The 21,570-nt window shown below is 46.2% G+C and overlaps 1 protein-coding gene across 2 annotated transcripts in view; it reads right to left on the reverse strand.

The window, feature by feature from the left end:
• CP (ceruloplasmin) overlaps positions 1 to 15,352 on the reverse strand; it is a 42,925-nt gene extending 27,573 nt beyond the window's left edge. Inside the window, exons 1-4 of one of the 2 annotated variants that reach the window (XM_053308253.1) lie at positions 15,169 to 15,352; positions 6,044 to 6,288; positions 4,267 to 4,479; positions 1,324 to 1,497 (exon numbers count right to left, since the gene is read on the reverse strand). In XM_053308253.1, the coding sequence (XP_053164228.1) occupies positions 1,324 to 1,497; positions 4,267 to 4,479; positions 6,044 to 6,288; positions 15,169 to 15,323 (787 nt within the window). In that variant the 5' untranslated portion in view covers positions 15,324 to 15,352. The remainder of the gene's footprint in view (positions 1 to 1,323; positions 1,498 to 4,266; positions 4,480 to 6,043; positions 6,289 to 15,168) is intronic. The other variant, XM_053308254.1, reaches the window with a different exon arrangement.
• Between the last annotated feature and the right edge of the window lie 6,218 nt (positions 15,353 to 21,570).

Consider the following 21,570-nt stretch of genomic DNA (forward strand, 5'->3'; position numbering starts at 1 on the left):
GTGTACTGTGCTTGATTGGCCAGCAAACTCGCCTGACCTGACCCCATAGAGAATCTATGGGGCATTGCCAAGAGAAGGATGAGAGACATAAGACCAAACAATGCAGAATTGCCGAAGGCCGCTAATGAAGCATCCTGGTCTTCCATAATACCTCATCAGTGCCACAGGCTGATAGCATCCATGCCACACTGCATTAAGGCAGTAATTGCTGCAAAAGGGGCCCAAACCAAGTACTGAATACATATGCATGCTTATACTTTTCAGAAGTCCGATATTGTTCTATTCTTCAATCCTTGTCTTCTTGGTTCCATGTAATATTCTAATTTTCTGAGATTGTGGATTTGGGGTTTTCATGAGCTGTACACCATGATCATCACAATTATAACAAATTAAGGCTTGACTTATCTCGCTTTGCATGTAATGTGTCTGTCTCATATATCAGTTTCACCTTTTAATTTGCATTACTGAAATTAATGGATTTTTGCACGATATTCTAATTTTCCGAGTTTCACCTGTAGTCTGCAATACAGTCCGATGCAGATGTTATGATAGGGTACATATGCATAACAGCACAATGTGCAGACATCTGCAGAGCAGTGCAACTTGGCTCACGATGGTATGAAAATTAAGCTTCCATGTTTAGTATATCTTGACAACCAGGTGCTGTTGAGGAACTGCAGCATTTTGGCTAGGTTGTGAATTTCTGTGACACCTGCACACCCATACAATGAAGCCATTGTGGCTGGGAATTATGGGAATTGTAATCCAACAATTCTGGGGACGCAAGTTTCAGAACCCTGACTTAGGAATATAGGGAGTTAGGAACATAGGAAGCTGCCATATACTGAGTCAGACCATCAGTCCATCTAACTCAGTATTGTCTTCACAGGCTGGCAGCAGCTTCTCCAAGGTTGCAGGCAGGAATCTCTCTCAGCCCTATCTTGGAGAAGCCGAGGAGGGAATTTGGAACCTTCTGCTCTTCCCAGAGCGGCTCCATCCCCTGAGGGGAATATCTTACAGTGATCACATGTGGTCTTCCATTCAGATGCAACCAGGGTGGACCCTGCTTAGCTAAGGGGACAAGTCATGCTTGCTACCACAAGACCAGCTCTCCTCTCCTCTCGACCAAGTCAGACCATTGGTCTGTTTAGTCCAGTACTGCCTACACTGACAGGAATCTTTCCCAGCCCTACCTCAAGATGCCAGGGACTGAACCTGGAATCTTCCGCAGGCAAAGCAGCTATTCTACTACTGAGCTATGGCCCATCCCCATAGGAATACAATTAAAGGGAAACTGCTATTAGTTCTGAAAGGTGGCCTTACAGTGCATTTTGTTGCTCTCCTGGAAGTCCTCATTCTCTTTGTCCACTTTGTCAGGTTCAGAGCAGTATTGCTTGATATTCTCATCTAAGTACCAGCTAAAGTTTTCATCCATCACAGAGAACATTAGGATAAATTCTAGATCAATATCTTTATCTTTTCCATCCTGCAATGTACCTGAAAAGCAGGGGAGGGACACATTTCACAAAATTTAGCAGCAGAAATTATCTTGTCTCAGTTATTAAGATATTAGGGGGCGGGAACCACACCATTATCCTGTGGGAGGCATCATGTGTGTGCTGGGGAAGCATATTCGAAAGCTAAAGACATATTGCACCTCTGTGGGGGTCCTGTCAGTAGAGGCCAGGAAGCACACAGTCTGCAAACTAGACATTATGGGGAAACTGCTCAAATACGTGCCCCATTTTACAGACTGGAGTCTTTTACATGAAAAAGAGCACACAGGAAATGGGAATAAAATCTGCCCCGTTTCACTGCATACCATCGGTTCCAGACGTTTCCTCACAGTTTCACTAATGGGTATCAGGACCAGGCTGGGAGAAAACTGCTGAAAGCAATGGGACCCAGAGGGATAAAGAGAGTGGATGTCCACCTCCTGTCCTGGGAGCTCCTTTTCATGAATAGAGTAGACCCACCCCAACTTTGTATGTGAATGAGACAGACGCGTTGCTGACCTTCATGCAGCTGCCCTACCATGTCTACTTTGGCCCTCAGAGTATGATGTTAAACTAAGACACAGCCAAAGGAACTTTGATTTATTTATTTTTAGTACATCTATATACAATATAGGAACATGAGCAAAACAATTCTAAGCATGTTTACTCCGTAGACTTATGCCTGGTGGATAGCACCCGGCTCACGAAACTGTGCAGCACAAGCCATTCTCTCCACTCGTTCTTCCTCCCTGCAATTTCTTGAGCACCCCCCCCCCCACGCAAAAAAATCTCTGAGACTGAGAGTCTTGAGGGTCAAGATCTCTCAGAAACAGGTGGGATGCAGCACAAGTGGCTTCAGGGGGAGGGGGAGATCCCTGGAAATTGGGCTGAGCCTAATAGAATTTATTCTAGGAAGTGTGTTTAGGATTGCACACTAAGATTAGTTTCATCAGCTGCCTTACAAAGACTCTGGTGTTTTTGTGGGCTGTAGCCTAAGATTTTCTTGCTCTGGAGCAAGGAGTCTTCCTCCAGAGAAAAGAGTCCTTTGTGTTGAACTTCATGCAGTTTCAACCAGTATGACTCAAATAAGCCAAACATCCAGCAAAAAAGTTTAATTAGCTTCTGATTTGCAAGATAGGTCACATTTCAGTTGGTACTATTTCAAAGAGTATGTGCAGGTAGTAAAACAGGTAGTGGGTAGTAATAAAACAGGTGAGCAGGTAGTAAAGACTGGTGGTGAATCCTTTCAGACTGATGAAGGCTGGAGATTGTACTAATTAGTAGGGCTGAGGAGTGGTATTGGTGCAATAGGAATATCAGAAGGATTTCTAATACAATAGCATGGAGCGTCTATACTAGGAATTCTGATTAAAATCCCAGTTGTCCCGTTGGAAATGCTTCTACTCCCAATAGGAACATTGGACCAAAGCCCATCCAGCAGCTGGCTTGGAGAGAATTTTTCTCCAAGCAGGCTCCGGGCTTGAAATCAGAGGATGGGGGAAAGGAGACCCCAGGCAGGGGACCCACTGGCCCTGTGGGTTCTTCAGGGAGAAGGGTTGCCTTTGCGCCCTCTCAATTTTGGGGGTGCAGTCTCATACAGGGCATTTCTCCTGCTACTGGTAGGATAGGCAGAGAGAAGGTGAATAAAAAAGGTGAAAGAAGCACCAGAATTTTCATTAGCTCTGAGTGAGAAATACCCATCTAAACTATTCCCTAAAATTTGATTCTCAATGGCTCTATTAGCCATTCTCTGCTTACACAGTCAAGCTTCTAGTTAATTCTACACAATACACAAGATCAATGTGTAGAGCCTCATGAGATTTGGTGGGGAGAATGGGCCCTGCACACGAGCAGCCTCTTGTTGCTGGGCAGCCGAGCAAGTGGTGGCTTCAGTTGGGTGCTCCTGCGCCTGGCCACAGCTCGCCAGGGAGCTCCCGGAGAAGGGGAGTGCCGCCGTGCAGCCCCCACCCCGGCCCCAGGAAGGTACCGCGCGAGTGCACAGGGCCTTCCTGGGGTCCCCTCCCCTCCACCCTGAGTGTGGCACACAATTACAAGAACAATCGGAGCGCACACTCTGTTAGCCTCCTTTAAGGGTAGGGCTTGCCAGTGAGTCTGGTGGTTCCAACGATCACTGGAAACTAGGCTGTGCTCCTTTAGCCCGGTTTCCAGTGATCGTGGGAATAGCCTCATAGACTAAGTAATGCCGCTAAAGTTACATAAACCAACAGGAAGACTAACAATATTAACATGGCTTGCTACTGGCATTCATACTAAGCACATGATACTGTTAAGGAAACCTGCTAACTGAGCAAAGAGGCACCTTTTACCATGGTGATTCTCTTTCTTTAGCAGGGGGAGAGTAACTGGCCCTATCTACCCCAGCACAGTACTTCCAGTGACTGTTGCTGGTGTGTGTCTTATGTTTCTTTTTAGAATGTGAGCCCTTTGGGGACAGGGAGCCATTTAATTTGTTTTCTCTCTTTGTAAACCGCCCTGAGCCATTTTTAGAAGGGCGGTATAGAAATTGAATTAATTATTATTATTATTATTATTATTATTATTATCATCATCCTGCCTGGGGAGGGAGGAAACCTTAGGATGCAACCCTGTGTGATTTACAGTTTCCATATGACACTTCAGATAACATTTTGCAGCACAACTTATTAATAGCAAATCGAACATGTTTTATATCTTATTTGCTGAGATCCATTTTTGAAAAAGAGAAAGAAAAAACCCAACAAGTCAAGATTTCTCTTGTCAAATCTTTTACCTTTCCTGCAAGTTACCAACGGTCCAACAAGTCCAGAAGCCACGTCCTTTGGGGCATCTATATGTGAGTGATAAATCCTGGTCAAACAATTATTATCTCCCTCTGCTGGGCCATGATCTTCAGTGACATCCCACTTATAAACATACTGCTCTCCTGGTTGCACAGCATCATCTTTCTTTTGTGAACCGTGGGTATTGTCGGGATAAAATGCACCTAGGAAATACAAGGAATGTTGCGGTCACTATTTTATTTGCATCTATATCTATATAGACTATTGAATCAAGAAATATTATTCTATTGTGATTCTCCCCCCGCCCCCCACCCCCGTTCTTTTTTAGAAGCATCACTGATAACCACTTATGGAAATGGGGGGAAATGGAACCAGTAGCAAAATAAGACACTGGCTGCAAGCTATAAGCAACCAAGCCCTGGTCACTCTTCCAAAGCATGTAGGCTGTACCTGTGTGTTGAAACAAGGTTTTGGAGCCTGTGTTTAGGGGGCATTCAGATGAACAGCCCCCACACGTGATTGAAGGACACCCCAACAGCATGTTGGGATGCCCTCCAGCGACATGGGCTGGACATGCACTCAGCACATCCCCATCCCCTTCCGCATGTTGGGGCCATGAATGTGCAAACTGGCCCAACAGGGCCAGTTCATTCACTAGGCAGCCCTTGGTGGTCACCTAGGGCATCGGTTCTTTAGTGGAGGGCGCATAAACAGTGCCAGAAATAGAGCACTGCCAATTATTATTTCTCTCCCTCTTGTATTACACCCCTGAAGTACCGCATAGTGGTGTGAGAATGCAATACATAATACTGCACCCTGCTCCTCAAAGGGCCTGTACATACCTCACCCCAAAATACACAGTCCTCTTCACTCGTTGCACTAAAGCCCCCAGTAAACAACTAGTCTCATTAACTGCACTCCCTCTCTTGAAGATGAATTGTCTGCCTCAGCATTCATTCCCCACCCCCCAAAAAATTGTCTCGGACTGGATTTCCAAATTAACAGGAGCATCTTTTCCTCTCTCAAGTGTTAGAATTTTGCCCCTATAATAGAATCTCTCCCACTGTATCCTTACACCAGCATGCACTAGTCCAGGCTTCCTCAAACTGCGGCCCTCCAGATGTTGCTGAACTACAACTCCCAGCATACCCAGCCACATAAAATTGTGTCTAGGGATGCTGGGAGTTGTAGTTCAGTAACATCTGGAGGGCCGCAGTTTGGGGAAGCCTGCACTAGTCATTTGCTGATCATCTGCATGGGCTGGTCATTCAACTGCATGAGCCAGGGCTCCGTACGTCTCTGCTGAGGTGGATGTGCCAAAATCAAACTTTGCCCAGAGGACCAAAAACTCTATGGCTGGCTCCGAGGCCCAGGATTTGCGCTCCTTGATTCAACAGGGCGCTTTCCAGATTAGACCCTGCAACGGGGTGACAGCGAATCTCTGAAGTGTGCTTCCACACTTCCTGTATTGTGACACCGCAGTCCCTACGCTGACAGCAGGGTGCCGTTCATATTTCCAATGTCTTGTTTCGAATTTAACCGCTGTGATTTATTGCTATAATGTCGTATGTCTGGCGTATAAAAAGGTTGCTGTTTGTTAGTTTTCGCAAGACTGAGCCCCCCGCTGGGCACTTTGCTATTTACGTTTTGAATGCGATTTGCCTGAACTGAAGCATTTTGTCGCTGTTGAGTGGCTAATCTGGAAAGCGCCCAGGCATGTATTAATTCAGCTAGAATTTCTGAAGTGCTGTTAGAAACAAATCTTACCTTCATTTTCTTTTGTGTACCTGACACCATGTGGATGGACAGTGTAGGGTCTAGTAGCAAAATTCTTCAAATGGATAGTGAAGGAGTCACCAACTTCTGCCTTTAAAATGGGGCCCAGAAAGCCCAGCCAAGGAGGTTTATCCACAGTTTTACTATACGAGTTATCTGTGAACTGCGTGTAAACAGCTTTCTTATAGATGCTTCCTATCCGGTCTGGACCTTGTTGGAGAAAGACACTAGAATGCCTGCAAGGTCAGCACACAAACAAGCATGTCAGCACAGGCTGTGCTTTAAAAAAAAAACAACACACAAAACACCCGTTCAAACTAATGTGTCAATTTCAAAGAGGAAACACGGTAATCCTCCAACTAACTATTGAGAGACCAACAACAACATGACTGCAAACAATCTAGATGAATGTCACAACAAGCAGCAGTACTCCATTGATCTGCAGCCTGTAAACTGAAACCAGAATCAGGAAGGGGTCTCTTAAAAATACAGCAAACCTTCTTTTATAACACAACCTACAAAGATTCACAACTTAAGAGAGCACCTCCTTCTAGGTGGACCCCATAGTCTGTTCCGATCATTTGAGGAGGTTTGCATGCAGTTGCCACCAGCTCATCAGGGTGTTTTTCACACAGGGCTCTTAGCTCACGTCTCCTCTGGAATGGAGGGGGTGTGTTCACATATCGGCCAGATTTACCCCAAAGTCTCTTCAACCTATCAGGGAGCACTTCACACACAATTCAGGTTTTTCATTGCATGTTAGATTGTAGACCAATCCAGGGTTTAAAAAAATCCACTTTTTGCATTGGTTTGGAATGAAATCCCAACATTTTCTGAAGTACACAATCCTTTAAAAGGGCTTCACTTTTATTACCACCATGGCTGGAGCAGCAGTACCATTTTAATGTTTTCAGATACCGTGTCCCTTGCTCAATCACTTGGAGTGATGCTGTGTCAAGGAGCTGGGGAGTCTGGGAAAACTACAGTGACACTCCCACCCCAGCCATGGTGAAAGTGGAAGTGAAGATTGCCCAATGCTGCTATAAATTAATGGGCACCAGGAGGTTTTTCACACAGGGTTTTTATTGTGAATCCAATCCTGATTGAAGTGTCCACATATTCACTGGATTTAATCTGACCTCCCCATGGGCTATCAGGAACCAGGACAGACAGGACTTTGATTTTCCCCAAATGGAGGCTGCGAATTCTGGCTTAGCCCGAGTTAAGTCTGGCATTTAAAAAATCCTCTATTTCCAATGGCTTTTGGGGAAAAACTCCAGGGCTTCTGTTTCTCCGAAGTGTATCTTTTGATGTGCAGAGGGGCCATTGCCAATAAATTGGCTTAATAACTCTTTCATGTTTTCTAAAAATCATGTTTGCTGGGTGGATTTCCAGAATGCCAAGTGTCAGCAGAGGACGCTGCTTGGCAATTTGTGTGGTCATCTCTCTGATCTTGTGCTCTTCTGCTAAAGAAGTTTGACAGAATCTTTCCCCCACATTAGCTGCCTATTCAAAGAGGCAGGAAAAGGGTTCACACCACTGCTTGATTTTGGAGGTCTGGCAAGTGTCACAACCTGAGATGAATCACCCTAGCTAAGTAATTATGTGCTGGGGGAGGGGAGGCTGTGTCAAGCATTGAGAGAGAAGTCAGTTTAGCTAGGATGTCTGTGTACTGTCACAAAACCAACTCTCAGTAAATTAGCCTTTCCATTAGCACTTGACACAGAGAAGGTGTGAAATCTGTTTTATTTTTGGCACAAAATGCAGCTCAGATCTGCCAGTTTGGACAACTGATATGTTCCCCCTCCTCCAAATTAACCCTTGAGACATATCTCCTGGCAGGAACCTGATGCATTTAAATGGCTTGTGACAAGCAGAAATGTGATTGCAAGGGGGGGGGGGCATTGTTGTTGCAGATTGGTAATACTCTGTTGAGGGAGGGGGAGGGAGAAATTCCTGAGTAAAACACAAGCACAGACTACAATCTGCGTGTCTTGCTATGTTTTACATAGGCTTTAGATATGCAGAATGGATGTAACCTGAGCCCTTTGTTGTCTAGGCCAGGGATTCTCAACGTTGGGTCCCCAGATGTTGTTAGACTTCAACTCCCATAATCCCCAACCTGGGAGGCAGGTGTGGGGGGGCCTTTGGTTGGGGTTTATGGGAGTTTAAGTCCAAGAACATCTGGGGGCCCAATGCTGAGAATCTCTGGTCTAGGCGGATTCCATTAGGTGTGTGCATAGGCGGATTACGGGAGAGGCAGTGGAGGCAGCTGCCTATGGCGGCAAATATCCCCCCAGAAGCATTTTTTGAAATAAATAAACATATTTACATTTGTGGTTTTTGTGTCTTGACTCTGGCTTATGACAGCGCCAGGTTGGGTGTGTGCGGGATGCAAAGGGGCCAGGCAATGCAGACACATTGTAGGCGGTGGAAGGAGCAGGCAGGCAGCAATAGCAGAGCTCCCAAACCAAGCCCGCCTACCTCCCAAATGACAGCAGTCGTCCTAGTTTGGGCCCTTCTGTGCACGTAAGTATATGCGCAGAAAGTCCCGAAATAGGGTGATCACTGTCATTTGGGAGGTAGGCGGGCTTGGGAGAGGAGCTATCACTGCCTGCCTGCTCTCTCTGCCGCTCGTTGCTCCTTTCCATCCCGCACGCACCCGCAGCCATCCTAATTTGGGAGGCAGGTGTGGGGGGGTGTACGAAGAGCTCACACCACCTCACTGCTGTGAGGCAGCAGTTTAAAATGTTAAGAAATATAATTAATTAAACTCCCCACACACACACTCCTCCCTTGTCACTGGAGCGGCATATCTTTGGCCACCTACAGACGCCAAAGAGCTTAATAATGTTTGTGTGTGTGTGTGTGTGTGTGTGTGTGTGTGTGGTGCGGGGGGGGGGGGTAAGCATTATGTGATGAAGGCTGTCACTCACAAAGGCAAGGATTAAGTGTCCTGCTGTTTGATCCAGCTGCTTGGCAACTTGTTCTTGCTCTTAGCTGTCAAACTTTTTTTTTTTTTTTTAAAGCTCTCTAGCCACCTTCTCTGTGTTGGAGGGAAGACCCGGACCAGGTAGGTGTGAACACACAGGAAAAAGATCTGCCAGGGAGTGCGTGGAGAAGCCATGTGAACTGTCAAAATAATCCCCCAAAGCAAACATCTTGTGAATCTGCTGTGAAGCAGATTCGCTCTTCAGATACCCCGAGGCATAAAGCCATTTGTAGAAAAACCTCCAGGACTCTTTCGCATGGTGGGCTTACCAGAGCACTGCAGGCAGCAATAGCAGCAGACACTCACATTCACTGCCAGACAGACTCTGTCCTATGAGCCTGCTAAGTGCAACCTCCTGTCCCTGCTAGGCACCACTACCCCTTCCCCTGTCCCATTAGGCCTCACCTCAGTGATATGTGGCTTAGATGGAGCCAGAGAAACCCATAGTTGTCTGGCTCCAGCTCATTTCAAGGGCTGAACTGCAGGAAACCCGGTAGTCCTAGCAGGTGTAACACAATTAATGGCATGATGGACTAAGACCAGTTCAAATTCCCATGAAACTCACTGGATGGCTCTGGGCCAGTCGCTCTTCTCTCAGCCTAACCTACCTCACAGGGTTGTTGTGGGGATACACATAACCATGTGCACTGCTCTGGACTCCTTGGAGGAAGAGCAGGCCACAAATGTAAAAATAAATAAATAACATACGCTTCCGTTACGGTCAGAGTGCAATTTCCCTGGGCGCAACTATTTCCAAGCAAAGAGCTCACGGCCTTATTTGGACTCAACTTTCAGTTCAGCAGAGTGTTTGTTGCAGGCCTGATCTTTGCTGAATTTCTCCCTTTACAACTTAAAACACCAGTCAGTCATAATTTGCAAAAAGCTACTGAGCTTCCAAGAGCTGTTTAATTTCAGCAAGAGACCAGAGTTGTTGCAAATGCTCACTTCCGAGCCTGTTTACAGGAAGCCCTGCCAGCTACAAATTAAATCAGAAATTCATGTTATGGCTGCTTGGACTGTCCAAATATTTCAGATTTAATTGTAAGGCTTCCTGTTGGCAGAGGCATTGTATCCTTTTCCTTCTCTTTCTCTGCAGCAATAATAGCTTTCATAAAAACATGGCCTCATAGCTAAGATTCCCAAGGGCTAAAGGGTTTAAGTAGAGGTTAAAAGTGGACCATCAAGCATCACTGGCCAGATCTCTCCCCGGTGTAACCTCACAGCGCTCAGTGAACTTACACCAAGAAGGAATTTAACCTGCTGCCTCTGTGATTTGTCAGAGAGCTAATCAGCAAGCACTCAAGGTTATTGGAGGTCTGTTGTATGTCTCCTGTCAGCCTAACAGTCCCTTGCATGTTGCTCTTCTCAGACAAACTACGTATATGCATTGTTATTGCTAACATTGTGTTAATAAGATCTGTGCATTTCCTTTCCTTTCTTGCCTAGCTGCTTTCTGTAATGATAACAAGGCTGATGTATACAAAGCCTGGATTTCGTGGAGGGATGACCTAAGGCCAAGATCACCGTGGCTAATTTTGGATGCTAAAACAGTCAAACCATTGTTAGATCCCTCATTGTGTGTTATGCACCTGTGTGTGTGTGTGTGTGTGTGTGTGTGTGTGTGTTACGCCTTCATTGTGTGTAGCACCTTTATACATTCCATTGGAGGCAAGCCTTGAGAAAGGATTAACAAGGTATTCAACTTGTTAGTGTTCTGTTTTTGCTTCTGGTTCAGCAATTCTCTGACATGGATTGTTGCTTCTCCACTTTGAATGCTATCTATAAATCAGCAGTGGCAAGTTTTATCTCACCACTGCTTAGTCATGTTAGGAGAGATGTTTACTACATACAGTACTTAGCAATTGTGTGTCTTTTTTCTTTTAGCAATAGCAATAGCAATAGCACTTACATTTATATACCGCTCTATAGCCGGAGCTCTCTAAGCGGTTTACAATGATTTCAGCATATTGCCCCCAACATTCTGGGTACTCATTTTACCGACCTCGGAAGGATGGAAGGCTGAGTCAACCTTGAGCCCCTGGTCAGGATTGAACTTGTAACCTTCTGGTTACAGGGCAGCAGTTTTACCACTACGCCACCAGGGGCTCTTTTTGAAATAGAAGTAGAGCAGGGGTCAATCGAGTTGAGACTGTGGCAAGGAGGGAGGGATTCTTGAACTCCTTCCCCAGAAGTAATGCAATTAAAGGCCTTCCTCTATAATAAAAGGCTAAAGTGTAATCCCGTGTCTGCCTGTGTCTTTCTCGGCTGTTCTGGGCATGCGCTCCGCACATGCCCAGAACGTCCGAGAAAGATACAGCTTCAGGCACCAGGCAGCCATGTTGGCTCCCAAAGCAAAAGGAGGAGAAGCGGGGACCGGGGCGGGCGGAGTCGGCAGCGGCGGGGCCAGCCCTGCCACTAAAGCGGCCGTATGGAGCTTGGTGGCCATGAGGGAGCAGAGTCCAAAAGATGGCTGAGGTTTGGATGGCTGTGGCGGTGAGTGGGGCCCATGGCAGCAGCGGCCGCGGCAGGGCAACGGTTGGTGGTTGCAGGGCCGGCCCGGCAGCGGAAGGGCAGCCCGCAGTGGGCCCCGATACCAGGGGTTGAAGGTGGGAATGGGGGGAGTGGTGGCTGTCCGGCAGCCACCCGCAACGATGAACAAGCAGCGGCAGTGGCCACGGCAGGCCGCGTGGGGTGGCGGGCCTGCTGTGGCCGGCATCGGACCCAGTCGCCGCCTCCTGCTGCTGCTTCGCTGCCGCTTCCAAAGTAAACTGTTTGCCGCCCGGGAGGAGGAGTGGCGGGCTGGTGGGTGAGGGGAGGGGCAAGAGGGAGTGGGCGAGGGGGAAGGGCAAGTGGGAGTGGGGCAGGGGAAAGGGGCAAGAGGGACTGGGACAGGAGGGTGAGAGGGAGGGTGAGAGAGAGGGGTGGGAGGGGGAGGGAGGGCAAGAGATTGGGGTGGGAGGGAGGGGAAGAGAGGCAAGAGTGTGGGGCCAGAGGAGGCGGTGGGCCCAAACGGGTGGAGGAGAAGGGAAAAACATAACCCAACTAGCGCCCGTTAATTTAACGGGCTTAAAATCACTAGTTTAAACATATTAGGCTACACATGTTCTTCTCAGGGATGCAGATAGAAGGAAAGCTTGAGGAGCAATTTCTTACTTTAAAAGGGGGCGGGGCAGGGATAGAGTTGCCATGTCCCCCAGAATATGGCAACCCTAAGCAGGGAGAAAAAGAAAGACTTTGGGCGAGGGGTGTTACGGAAGCCAGAAAAGCACTTGTGGGGGGGGGGGAACTGTTGGGGCACATGTACCCCAACCTTAGATCCAGAGGTACCGGCCCAGAAGAATGTGGAATTCAGGCCTGTGTCTGGTTCCAATTTTATTAAGACTTGAATTAATGCCTGGGCTCAGGGTGAATTGACACCCCAGATCTCAACTGGTCTGTGAGGGAAGAGGCGACCCAGCATTGTATTGTGAAATGGGTACTCAAGGAAGCACAAAAGCCAGGCCAGAACAATCCAAATGCTAAAATGTGACTCACTATCAGATAATGTCTGTGGAAGAGGCCAGAGGCTGATCTCCCCTTTCCTGTTGCAAGAAGTCTATGTTAATCCTTGTCAATTATTGCTCTGCTATACTCAATTGCTCTCTATAGAAATTCAACATAGGTAAATGCACACAAAAGAAAACACCTATAGACTTTAATTCTTACTTTACTAACACTTTAACACCTTTTGGGATCAGGCTAGCAATACTGGGACAAGAGAAGATGCCCATTTGCAACTCGGAGATGCAGATTTGCCTTGGGCAATGTCCTCTCCTCAGGATAGCAGCTAACAGAAGATGAGATTAAGATCTCTCTGAACTGGCCAATATCCTAAATAATTAAAAGACATTATCCAGAAGGTAACAGCATTGCCACCATTTTGGGGACCCAGGAAAAGATGAGGAGATTTGAATAGACTCTATGAGAGATCAAAGGAAAATACAACTATAAAGAACAGGCTTACTGGACCGAGAACGAGCAATCTTGTGCCTACAAGCAAGATCTGCTCATGAGCAATCCCAGAGTTTGATGCTAAGCCGCGGGGCAACAAGCAGGACGTGTGTCCATGGACAGGAACTGTCTGTGACTTCCACTGCACAATGAGAAGTCAAGACTTCCCCAGCCATGGTGCTCTGACTCTCAGCCGTGCTCTGAGCAAACTGCATGCTTGATCTAAAAGCTCCTGTCTCCAGCCAGAAGCCTCACTCCTTCAGCTGAAAGATCCACTGCTCTCAAGCCTCTGATCCTGGTAATATGCTGCCTCTGCAAGCCTTGGATCCCTCCATCCTTTCCCCTTCTTCTCCTTTCCCCTCGTCCCTCTACTAATTCCTGATCCCCCCAAACCATGCCAGCCCTCAGCCTTCCTTACCTCCCCCCGCCCTTTTCCCGTCTATATCTGAATTGTATTAGGCTCTAGGAAGATTTAATACACACACAGATGTTAGTTAGAAACACTGGGTGAATGTTGTTGCTGGCTAGGGTTGGAATATTGTTAGTAATACTGATAGAATGTTCTGCTTTCTGCTCAGTTAGATTGATGTTGTTATTCTTTTATACTCAATAAAGCCCATTGAATCATTTAGGATTGGTTTGATCTCCTTTCTTCCTTGCGTCCAGATCCTACATGGTCACTATATAAAAGAACTTGGTCACTTGGTGACACTATGAGACAGGCCTAATTTTGTATGCTAGCTAATGAGCATATTCAGTATACAAATCAGGCCTGGACCACAACAGGACTCCTCAAATGCATGGCAGGGGGTGGGAGGATATGTACCCCTGGTTCTTCTGGCTGTTTTTCTCATCTTTCAACCACAACATTTCTAGCTACAGACTTGGACTGGCCTCAGATGCATGCCAATCTGGGCAGCAGAAAACCCTTCCCCTTTCCCAAATGAATCAACTTTTCTTAAAATACATTAAGATTTAAGCCACCAATTTTCTGCTTGGATTGAAGCAAACAGATATAAAGCATATCAAAAAGGAAAAGCCAGTTTACAATGAATTAGGTACTGCAAGACACCTTATCAAAAGTTCACCCTCCGCTCCCTACTGAAGCTCCTAAACCCTACCACCACCACCAAAAGCCACGTTAGAGGGTTGGGGGTAGAGTGGCCATGCTCCCTGAAATTCCAGGTTTCACCTGGATTTTAAGCATCTCACCCAGATTGCTTAGCCCACCCAGATTCGCCCAGATTTCATTAAAAAAACAAACCCAAAAAACTAAGCTCTAGCCCTTGTAGAAGAAGAGTTATGGAGCAAAATGTGCAGTCTTTATTCTGCTCAAAAATTTATTTTAAAACCAATTTACATATTATGCAAATTAGGCACCTGGATTTGGAATATGGCAACCCTAGTTGGGGGGACCATCAGCAATGACATAAGATGCTGCTGTGGCTGCGGGGAGGAGTATCCAGAAATCGCAAGCAGAGCAAGGCCTCCAGAGCAGTCTGCCTCATCAATTCCAGGAAGTACTGTAACCCTCCACACCACATCCCATGCAGAGCTAGCCCTAGGACAAATTGCATATCCTACGATGAGTAGGGCCTTCAGTGCATGCACGCACACACACACACACACACACACACAGGTTAGTTGCCACATTGTGTGGCTTGGCATCCCTGCAACCACCCTCTGCTCCTCACCCACCACTAAGGCAGGCCCTGATCCCATGCCATTGGTAAAGGTCCCATGAGCCCCAATCACAGCTTTCCAAGGGGATCAGAGAGCTTCTCTGTACTACAGGGAGCAGGGGTGAGGAGGGTGCCTTGTGCTGGCACACACTGTGCCACTGCAAGAGTGTGGATGTTACCCAGTCTGAAGTGGGTGAACAGATGCAAAGGTGGGCACAGGATGTGCTATAAAAGATTAAAAGGGGTATTGCTTGTCATGCAAGAGCAAGCTGCACTGACTGAAATTCCCTCCTACACTAGTACTATAATTACTGAAGCCCAATCCACTTTTGCATCTGGTCACAGTAGGAGGATTTGATTGAAAATCTACTAAAATCCATAAAGGTAAATAGCTCTACTAAAATGCAAACTGTTATTTTCAATAGAATTAGTACAAGGTGAGGAACACTTACTCTTCTTCTGAAAAGGGCTTCCCAGATATGATGTTCTTTGTCCCAGGAGCATAATTCCAATATACTTCTGTAATCCCAATATAGTATTCTCTGTTTACTGCCCAGGCTTGTGAAAAGTAGCAAACCAGGAAGAGGCTTGGTATCAAGAGCTGCATTTCCTAACCCTTATGAGTGCAATGAAGTAATACAGAAGAAGAAGGTGTTCCCTTTATAGGGACACGGTTTTCTCCCCTTGCTTGTCTTTGTGGAGTTCAATAGTCTAACAGGTTGCACAATGCTAGTTAAAATAAACACAGCTTGACTGGATTCCAGTTTTAACTCAGGTAGCTTACTGACTATTCTAAAAACAAACACAAACATTCCTTTTGAATTTCTTCTAATCTCCTTCAAATGCAAATCACATTTGGCATCTGAATGTGTGTGTTTGGTAACCTTGCAGGATCAAAAGATTAGAGATTAAAGGGCCCCTATTGTGGTGAAAATATTCCGGGAGTTTCCCAGTGTGAAGGCAGTGCTCATCTTGCTATATTTGGTGCAAGAGAAATTTCCTTATTTTGCAACATGGGAGGAGCTATTGCTTCCCCCCACCTACCCACTTCAATCCAAACTGAAGACCGTCTGCATGCAGAAGGTTCCAGGTTCCCTCCCTGGCATCTCCAAGATAGGGCTGAGAGAGACTCCTGCCTGCAGCCTTGGAAAAGCTGCTGCCAGTCTGGGTAGACAATACTGCGCTAGATGGAACAGTAGTCTGACTCAGTATAAAGCAGCTTCCTATGTTTCTGCGGTCCTAAAATCTTGAATGTTAGCATCTGGCTACCATGCCATACTCTCCAACTGTTACTGTTTTCCAGAGACAGGCCTGGTTTTTGTCAAATATTCCTGGGGCTTTTGTGCATAGCAGGTTTTACCACAAGTTTACAGGGAGGCTTTACTGCGAACTCAAAGTTGTCCTAAAAACCCGACACAAATAGTGGATTTTTTAAATCCCAGATATAAATCAGGTTACACTCTAATGCAAATGAAAAACCCAAATTGTGTGTGAACTGCTCTCTGATAACTCGCAGGGACTTCGGGGTAAATCTGGCCAATATGTGAACGCACCCCCTCCATTCCGGAGAAGATGCGAGTTAAACGGTTTCAAAAGCCTGGTGTCAAAAGCTTCCTGGCAGGGACAGATTAAGCTCTTTGCTGCCTCTAGGCGGCCAAAGATTTGCAGCCCCAGAGGCAAGGGAGGAGGGAGGGAGTTTAATTAAATTTATTTTTAATGTTTAAAACTGCCGCCACGCTCTCCTCATGCACCCGCCCACCTGCCTCCCAAATTGAGGTTGGCGGGTGCGTGTGGTGCGGGATGCAAAGAGGCAATGGGCGGTGGAGAGAGTAGGCAGGCAGCGAGGCAGCGATAGCCAATGAAGCGAGGAGAGGGCGGCAATAGGTTCTGCCCCAAGCCCACCTACCTCGCAAATGACAGGGATCGCCCTATTGAGGGCCTTTCTGCGCGCACACATGCATGCACAAAAGGACCTGAAATAGGGTGATTGCTGTCATTTGGGAGGTAGGTGTGCTTGGGATAGGACCTTTCGCTGCCGTCTTGCATCCCACATGGCAGGCACTCACCACCATGCCATCATAAGTGGAGAAAAACCAAACAAATGTAAATATATAAATATTTCTTTTTAAAAATGCTGCTGGGGGGATATTTGCCACTGTAGGCCGCTGCCTCTACTCCCTCTCCCATAATCTGCCTATGCTTCCTGGTACCTTGCTGTCTCTATTGCTTTTTGAGGGTGCAATGTTAACATCTTTGCTAGTGTTGTAATTCTTTTGCCCTGTAGTTCTTCAGCTCTATAATTCTTTTGCTAGAGTTGTAATTCCGTTTCTTCTCCAAGGAATTAAATTTCAAAATGGATGGGCTGATGCTTTTTCTACCTAAGGCAAATGTAGTTAAATACAGGCACATGAACACTAAGGCACACAGCCTCTGTTTCATGTCCTGGTATTGCTGAGGTTTGTTTTTGAACTGTCAATGATATATTGTAATAATGTATTGTAGAACAAACATAGCTTCTGGTAGGTGGAATAAAGCCTTCAACAACATTGTAATGGTTGCTGGCCAGTAGAGTTGCTAGCCCACCAGGACTGGCTTGGAATTTCCAAGAACTGGCATCAGTTTCCAGAATAACTATTTTGATAATCATCCTGGAGATTCTGATATTGTGAAAATTGAGGGGAGGGGGGTTGGAAATCCCCAGGAATAGCTTCAGTCAGAGTTGGCAACCTTACTGGTCAGCCAACATTTTGTTAGTGAGATTCCTGGTTAGTAATCTGGAAAGACAGTAGATGATCCTTAATGGACCAGTGCTAAGTGGTTAGGAGAAATACAGAAAATCTGGAATTCCTGTAATGTGAAAAAGCCACCAGAGCTGGAAGAGGGGTTTCTCCAGCTGATGAAACGTAGGGTTGCCAATGCCAACCAAAATCATTCCTGGATATTCCTCCTCCCCACCCCGACGCCCCCCAATATTAGTTTCAATATTTTTCTCAAGCTATTAACCTCTGCAGGATTCCTTTCAATAGTCACTTGCAAACTGATAATTCCCTGAAGACTCTAGACCAATCCTGGAGAACTGGCAACCCTACAAAAGGGATATCTGTGTAACTGTGTGTGTGTGTGTGTGTGTGTGTGTGTGTACGCACATGTGCACACAAGAGACTGTAGCTTTCAGCTTCAGACTAGATATAAGATAGGGAGAAAGTGAGCTGAACTCTGACTGAAACGCTTACTAAAGATTCCTTCCTACCCCCACCCGTCAATCAGTGTTCCCTCTAACAGGGATTCCCAGCTGTTGTTGACGACAACTCCCAGAACCCCCAAGCCAATGTCATTGCAACTGGGGATTCTGGGAGTTGTAGTCAACAACAGCTGGGAATCCTTGTTAGAGGGAAGTCTGCCCTCAGTATCGTCCAATGTCAAGGCATTAAAATCGCTAGGATTGCTTTTCCCATGGGAAGGACAACTCTTCCTAGCAGATCCTGCCCACCCCTCCCATTGCATCCCAAGTGCCTCCCTAGCCATTGCTGGGGCTGTACAGTGCTCTGTTTCTTGTAAAGAAGCCCCCCACCCACCCACCCAGCACTGGACTGGACACACTAACTACTGCACGGAGATGGCCATATTGTGAGCAGCTGCGTCTGCACAATACAAAAGCTGTAAATTCTGCACCATTGTGTCGAATTCTGCAGATTCTGTAGCTTTAGCAAAGTTGAAGTACAGGCCTGCTGCCTAAAACACTTCCTTTTCTTTCTTTTAGCCAGTCATTGTTTTATTTTATAACCTCTATCTTGACATGATAAAGGCTTTGTTTTAGTAGATAACTGCACATTCAGTTGTTGTAATTGATCCTTAGACAGTCTTGGTGGCACTCAAATCTTCTTCATTAGTTTCACTTGTTGGGATAAGCCTGTTTTCCCCTTCCTTCCTCCTGACACAAAGGAGCCATTCACCCAACAGAGGTTGTGCAATGCTAGAGAAATGTTGCTCTGGATACACAGTGACAACCTGATTTTGCTATCAAAACAGCACCAAAAAATGAATGGATAGTTGATAATTTCAGATATGTGTGTCCCAGTCATACCAGCTGATTTGATCAACCAAGCAACCTCTCAGTTTCATTCAACCATGTACCCACTCATGGTCTGGTGATGCTTTTATCTGGAACAAACATTGCTAACTATGGTTGAGTGACCTGGGTGTCTGGAGGGGAAGGCAAGGGGGGGCACACACACACACCCCCCGATTGAGCCAGTTCCCATTGAATTCAATGAGCCGTACTCCCAGGGCTGAGGCTATTGGATTGTTAGCTTTGTCCCCTCTGGAAAATGTTGGATATGCAGTTCCTGGAGGTTTTTCACACATGTCGTTTAGCCCACATCGCCTCCTGAATGGAGGCTGAGTGTCCACATATCAACTGGGTTAACCCCAAAGTATCAGTACACAACTGACTCTGCTTTCCCCCTAATTACTGTTAAAAATTCCTGTGCATTCTAGTTTGTCCCAAATTATGTCTGGGGTAAAAAAAAAAATCCTCTATTTGTGGCAGCTTTTCTTTGAAAATCCGAGCTTTCGGGACCTCTCCTTTGATGTGTAGATTGGCCACTGGAAGTAATTCGCATTATGGTCTGCTCTGAGTGATTTGCAATTGCAAGAGCTGCGGTGGGGGGGGGGTTCACTTATTAAGCTCCCTCCCTCATGTTCCATTCTGCAGAGCCCTAGCGTGGTGCAGCTAGAGTTGTCAACTCTGAAGCTAGTCCTGGAGATTTCCCCCCTCAATATTTTATACACTATCAAGCTATTAAAATCTGTAGGATTGCTTTTAGTAGTTACCTGGAGATGGATGCTGATTACTGGAGACTCCAGAGACTATCCTGGAGGGTTAGGGATCAAGAGGTTGCCAGTTCCAATCCCCGCTGGTATGTTTCCCAGATTATGGGATTATGGGAAACACCTATATCAGGCAGCCGCAATATAGGAAGATGCTGAAAGGCATCATCGCATACTGCACAGAGATGGCAATGGTACACCCCTCCTATTCCCAGCACCTCTAAATTTGGAAAAGATAGTATTTCCCATACACACACAGACATATATGTACACACACACACACACACACCAGGAAACAGGATACATATTGGATCTATGTAAACAAATAAAACAAAAATAAATGTTTCAGGCCATACCTACATCTGATGTGGTCTCCCTGAAAGCATGAATATATGCTTCCCCTCTCTTTATTCAATTGCCTGAAGCTGCTATCTCTCTCCCCAGGAGGGTAGAATTCACTTGTGCTGAAAGTGAGTTGAAAGTGACAACTCTTAGGCTCATTCATACAGGAAGGCTAGTCCTGACAGCCAGTCACAGCTGGAGAGAGGGGAGAGCTTCTTTCCTCAACTCCTACTACAGCAAGTGCAGCCTGCAGTTCAGCATTTGGATGTAACACTGGTGGCTGCAAACCTCAGGTAGGAACAGCAAAACTCACTACAACCCTAGGTTTCAAACTGGAGTTTGGGAAGGGAAACCCAGGGTCACTTTTCTGATGGGACCGCGGTTTCACAAATTTGGACATACAAGGAAGTCAACCTCAAGCGCCTTCACCTCCAGTTTCCCGTTACTTGCAAAAGTGGCCTTAGCCTGTGCTGAAAGTCCAAGGCCACTCACAGTGGTGTGTGCTTGTTACTGATAGTATGCTGGGCAAGCTTCTGACGAACCCAGAAGTGGAGTTAGAGTTAGTGTGGCCCTGTGCTCAGTTTCATGTTTTGACCCCCAGAGGCCCTCTTGGCTGAACCCAACTGAAGTGAGGTACCTAAATAGAGTGAGAACTAAATTTAAAGTGAATTATACATCCCCTGCTAACTGGGCAAAGAGGCACCTTTTACCGTGGTGATTCTCTTTATTTAGCAGGGGGAGAGTAACTGGCCCTATCCACCCCCAGCACAGTACCTCCAGTGACTGTTGCTGGTGTCTAGCTTATGTTTCTCTTTAGATTGTGAGCCCTTTGGGGACAGGGATCCATCTTATTTATTTATATTTCTCTATGTAAGCCACCCTAAGCCATTTTTGGAAGGGTGATATAGAAATTGAATTATTATTATCATTATTATTGTTGTTGTTGTTATTGTTATTATTATTATTATAAGAAGCGAATCCTACACATACACACACGTCCTTTATTCTCCCCACCCCATCCCCACCCCCCACCCTGCCAAGTTAAATCTGGCTTCACTTCAGAGAGTTTCTTCCTCTTGCATAAGACTTTGCACAAGCTAATTCTTAAGACCTCTTCATAGGTCCCTGTACTGCTTCAGGCTGCAACTGACCCTGCAGATGATGCACTGCTTCACCACAGAAAACAAATTATTGGCAGTTCTGCACACTGAAAACTAGATGTCAGGGGGAAGACCAGGCTGGAACCATATTCTCTTATATCTAGTTTGCTCTGTGGATTAAATTGTTTTGTTTAATCATGAGGACCCACCTGCAGTTGGAGACAGACACAGGTCTGCCTCTTCCGTGAGACCTAGGCCAGCCTGTGTTGAAACTGTTCATAACACTAAGGTAAAGTGTGCCGTCAAGTCGGTGTTGGCTCCTGGCAACCGCAGAGCCCTGTGGCTTTTCTTCAGTAGAATGCAGGAGGGGTTTACCATTGCCATCTCCCGCGCAGTATGAGATGATGCCTTTAAGTATCTTCCTGTATCACTGCTGCCCAATATAGGTGTTTCCCATAGTCTGGGAAACATACCAGCAGAGATTCAAACTGGCAACCTCATGCTTGCTAGGCAAGTCATTTCCCCACTGTACCATTAAGTGGCTTTTTTGTTGTTGTTGTTGTTCATAACACTACAACCACA

This window comes from Hemicordylus capensis, chromosome 3, assembly GCF_027244095.1.
Source record: "Hemicordylus capensis ecotype Gifberg chromosome 3, rHemCap1.1.pri, whole genome shotgun sequence".
NCBI classification, from domain to species: Eukaryota; Metazoa; Chordata; class Lepidosauria; order Squamata; family Cordylidae; genus Hemicordylus; species Hemicordylus capensis.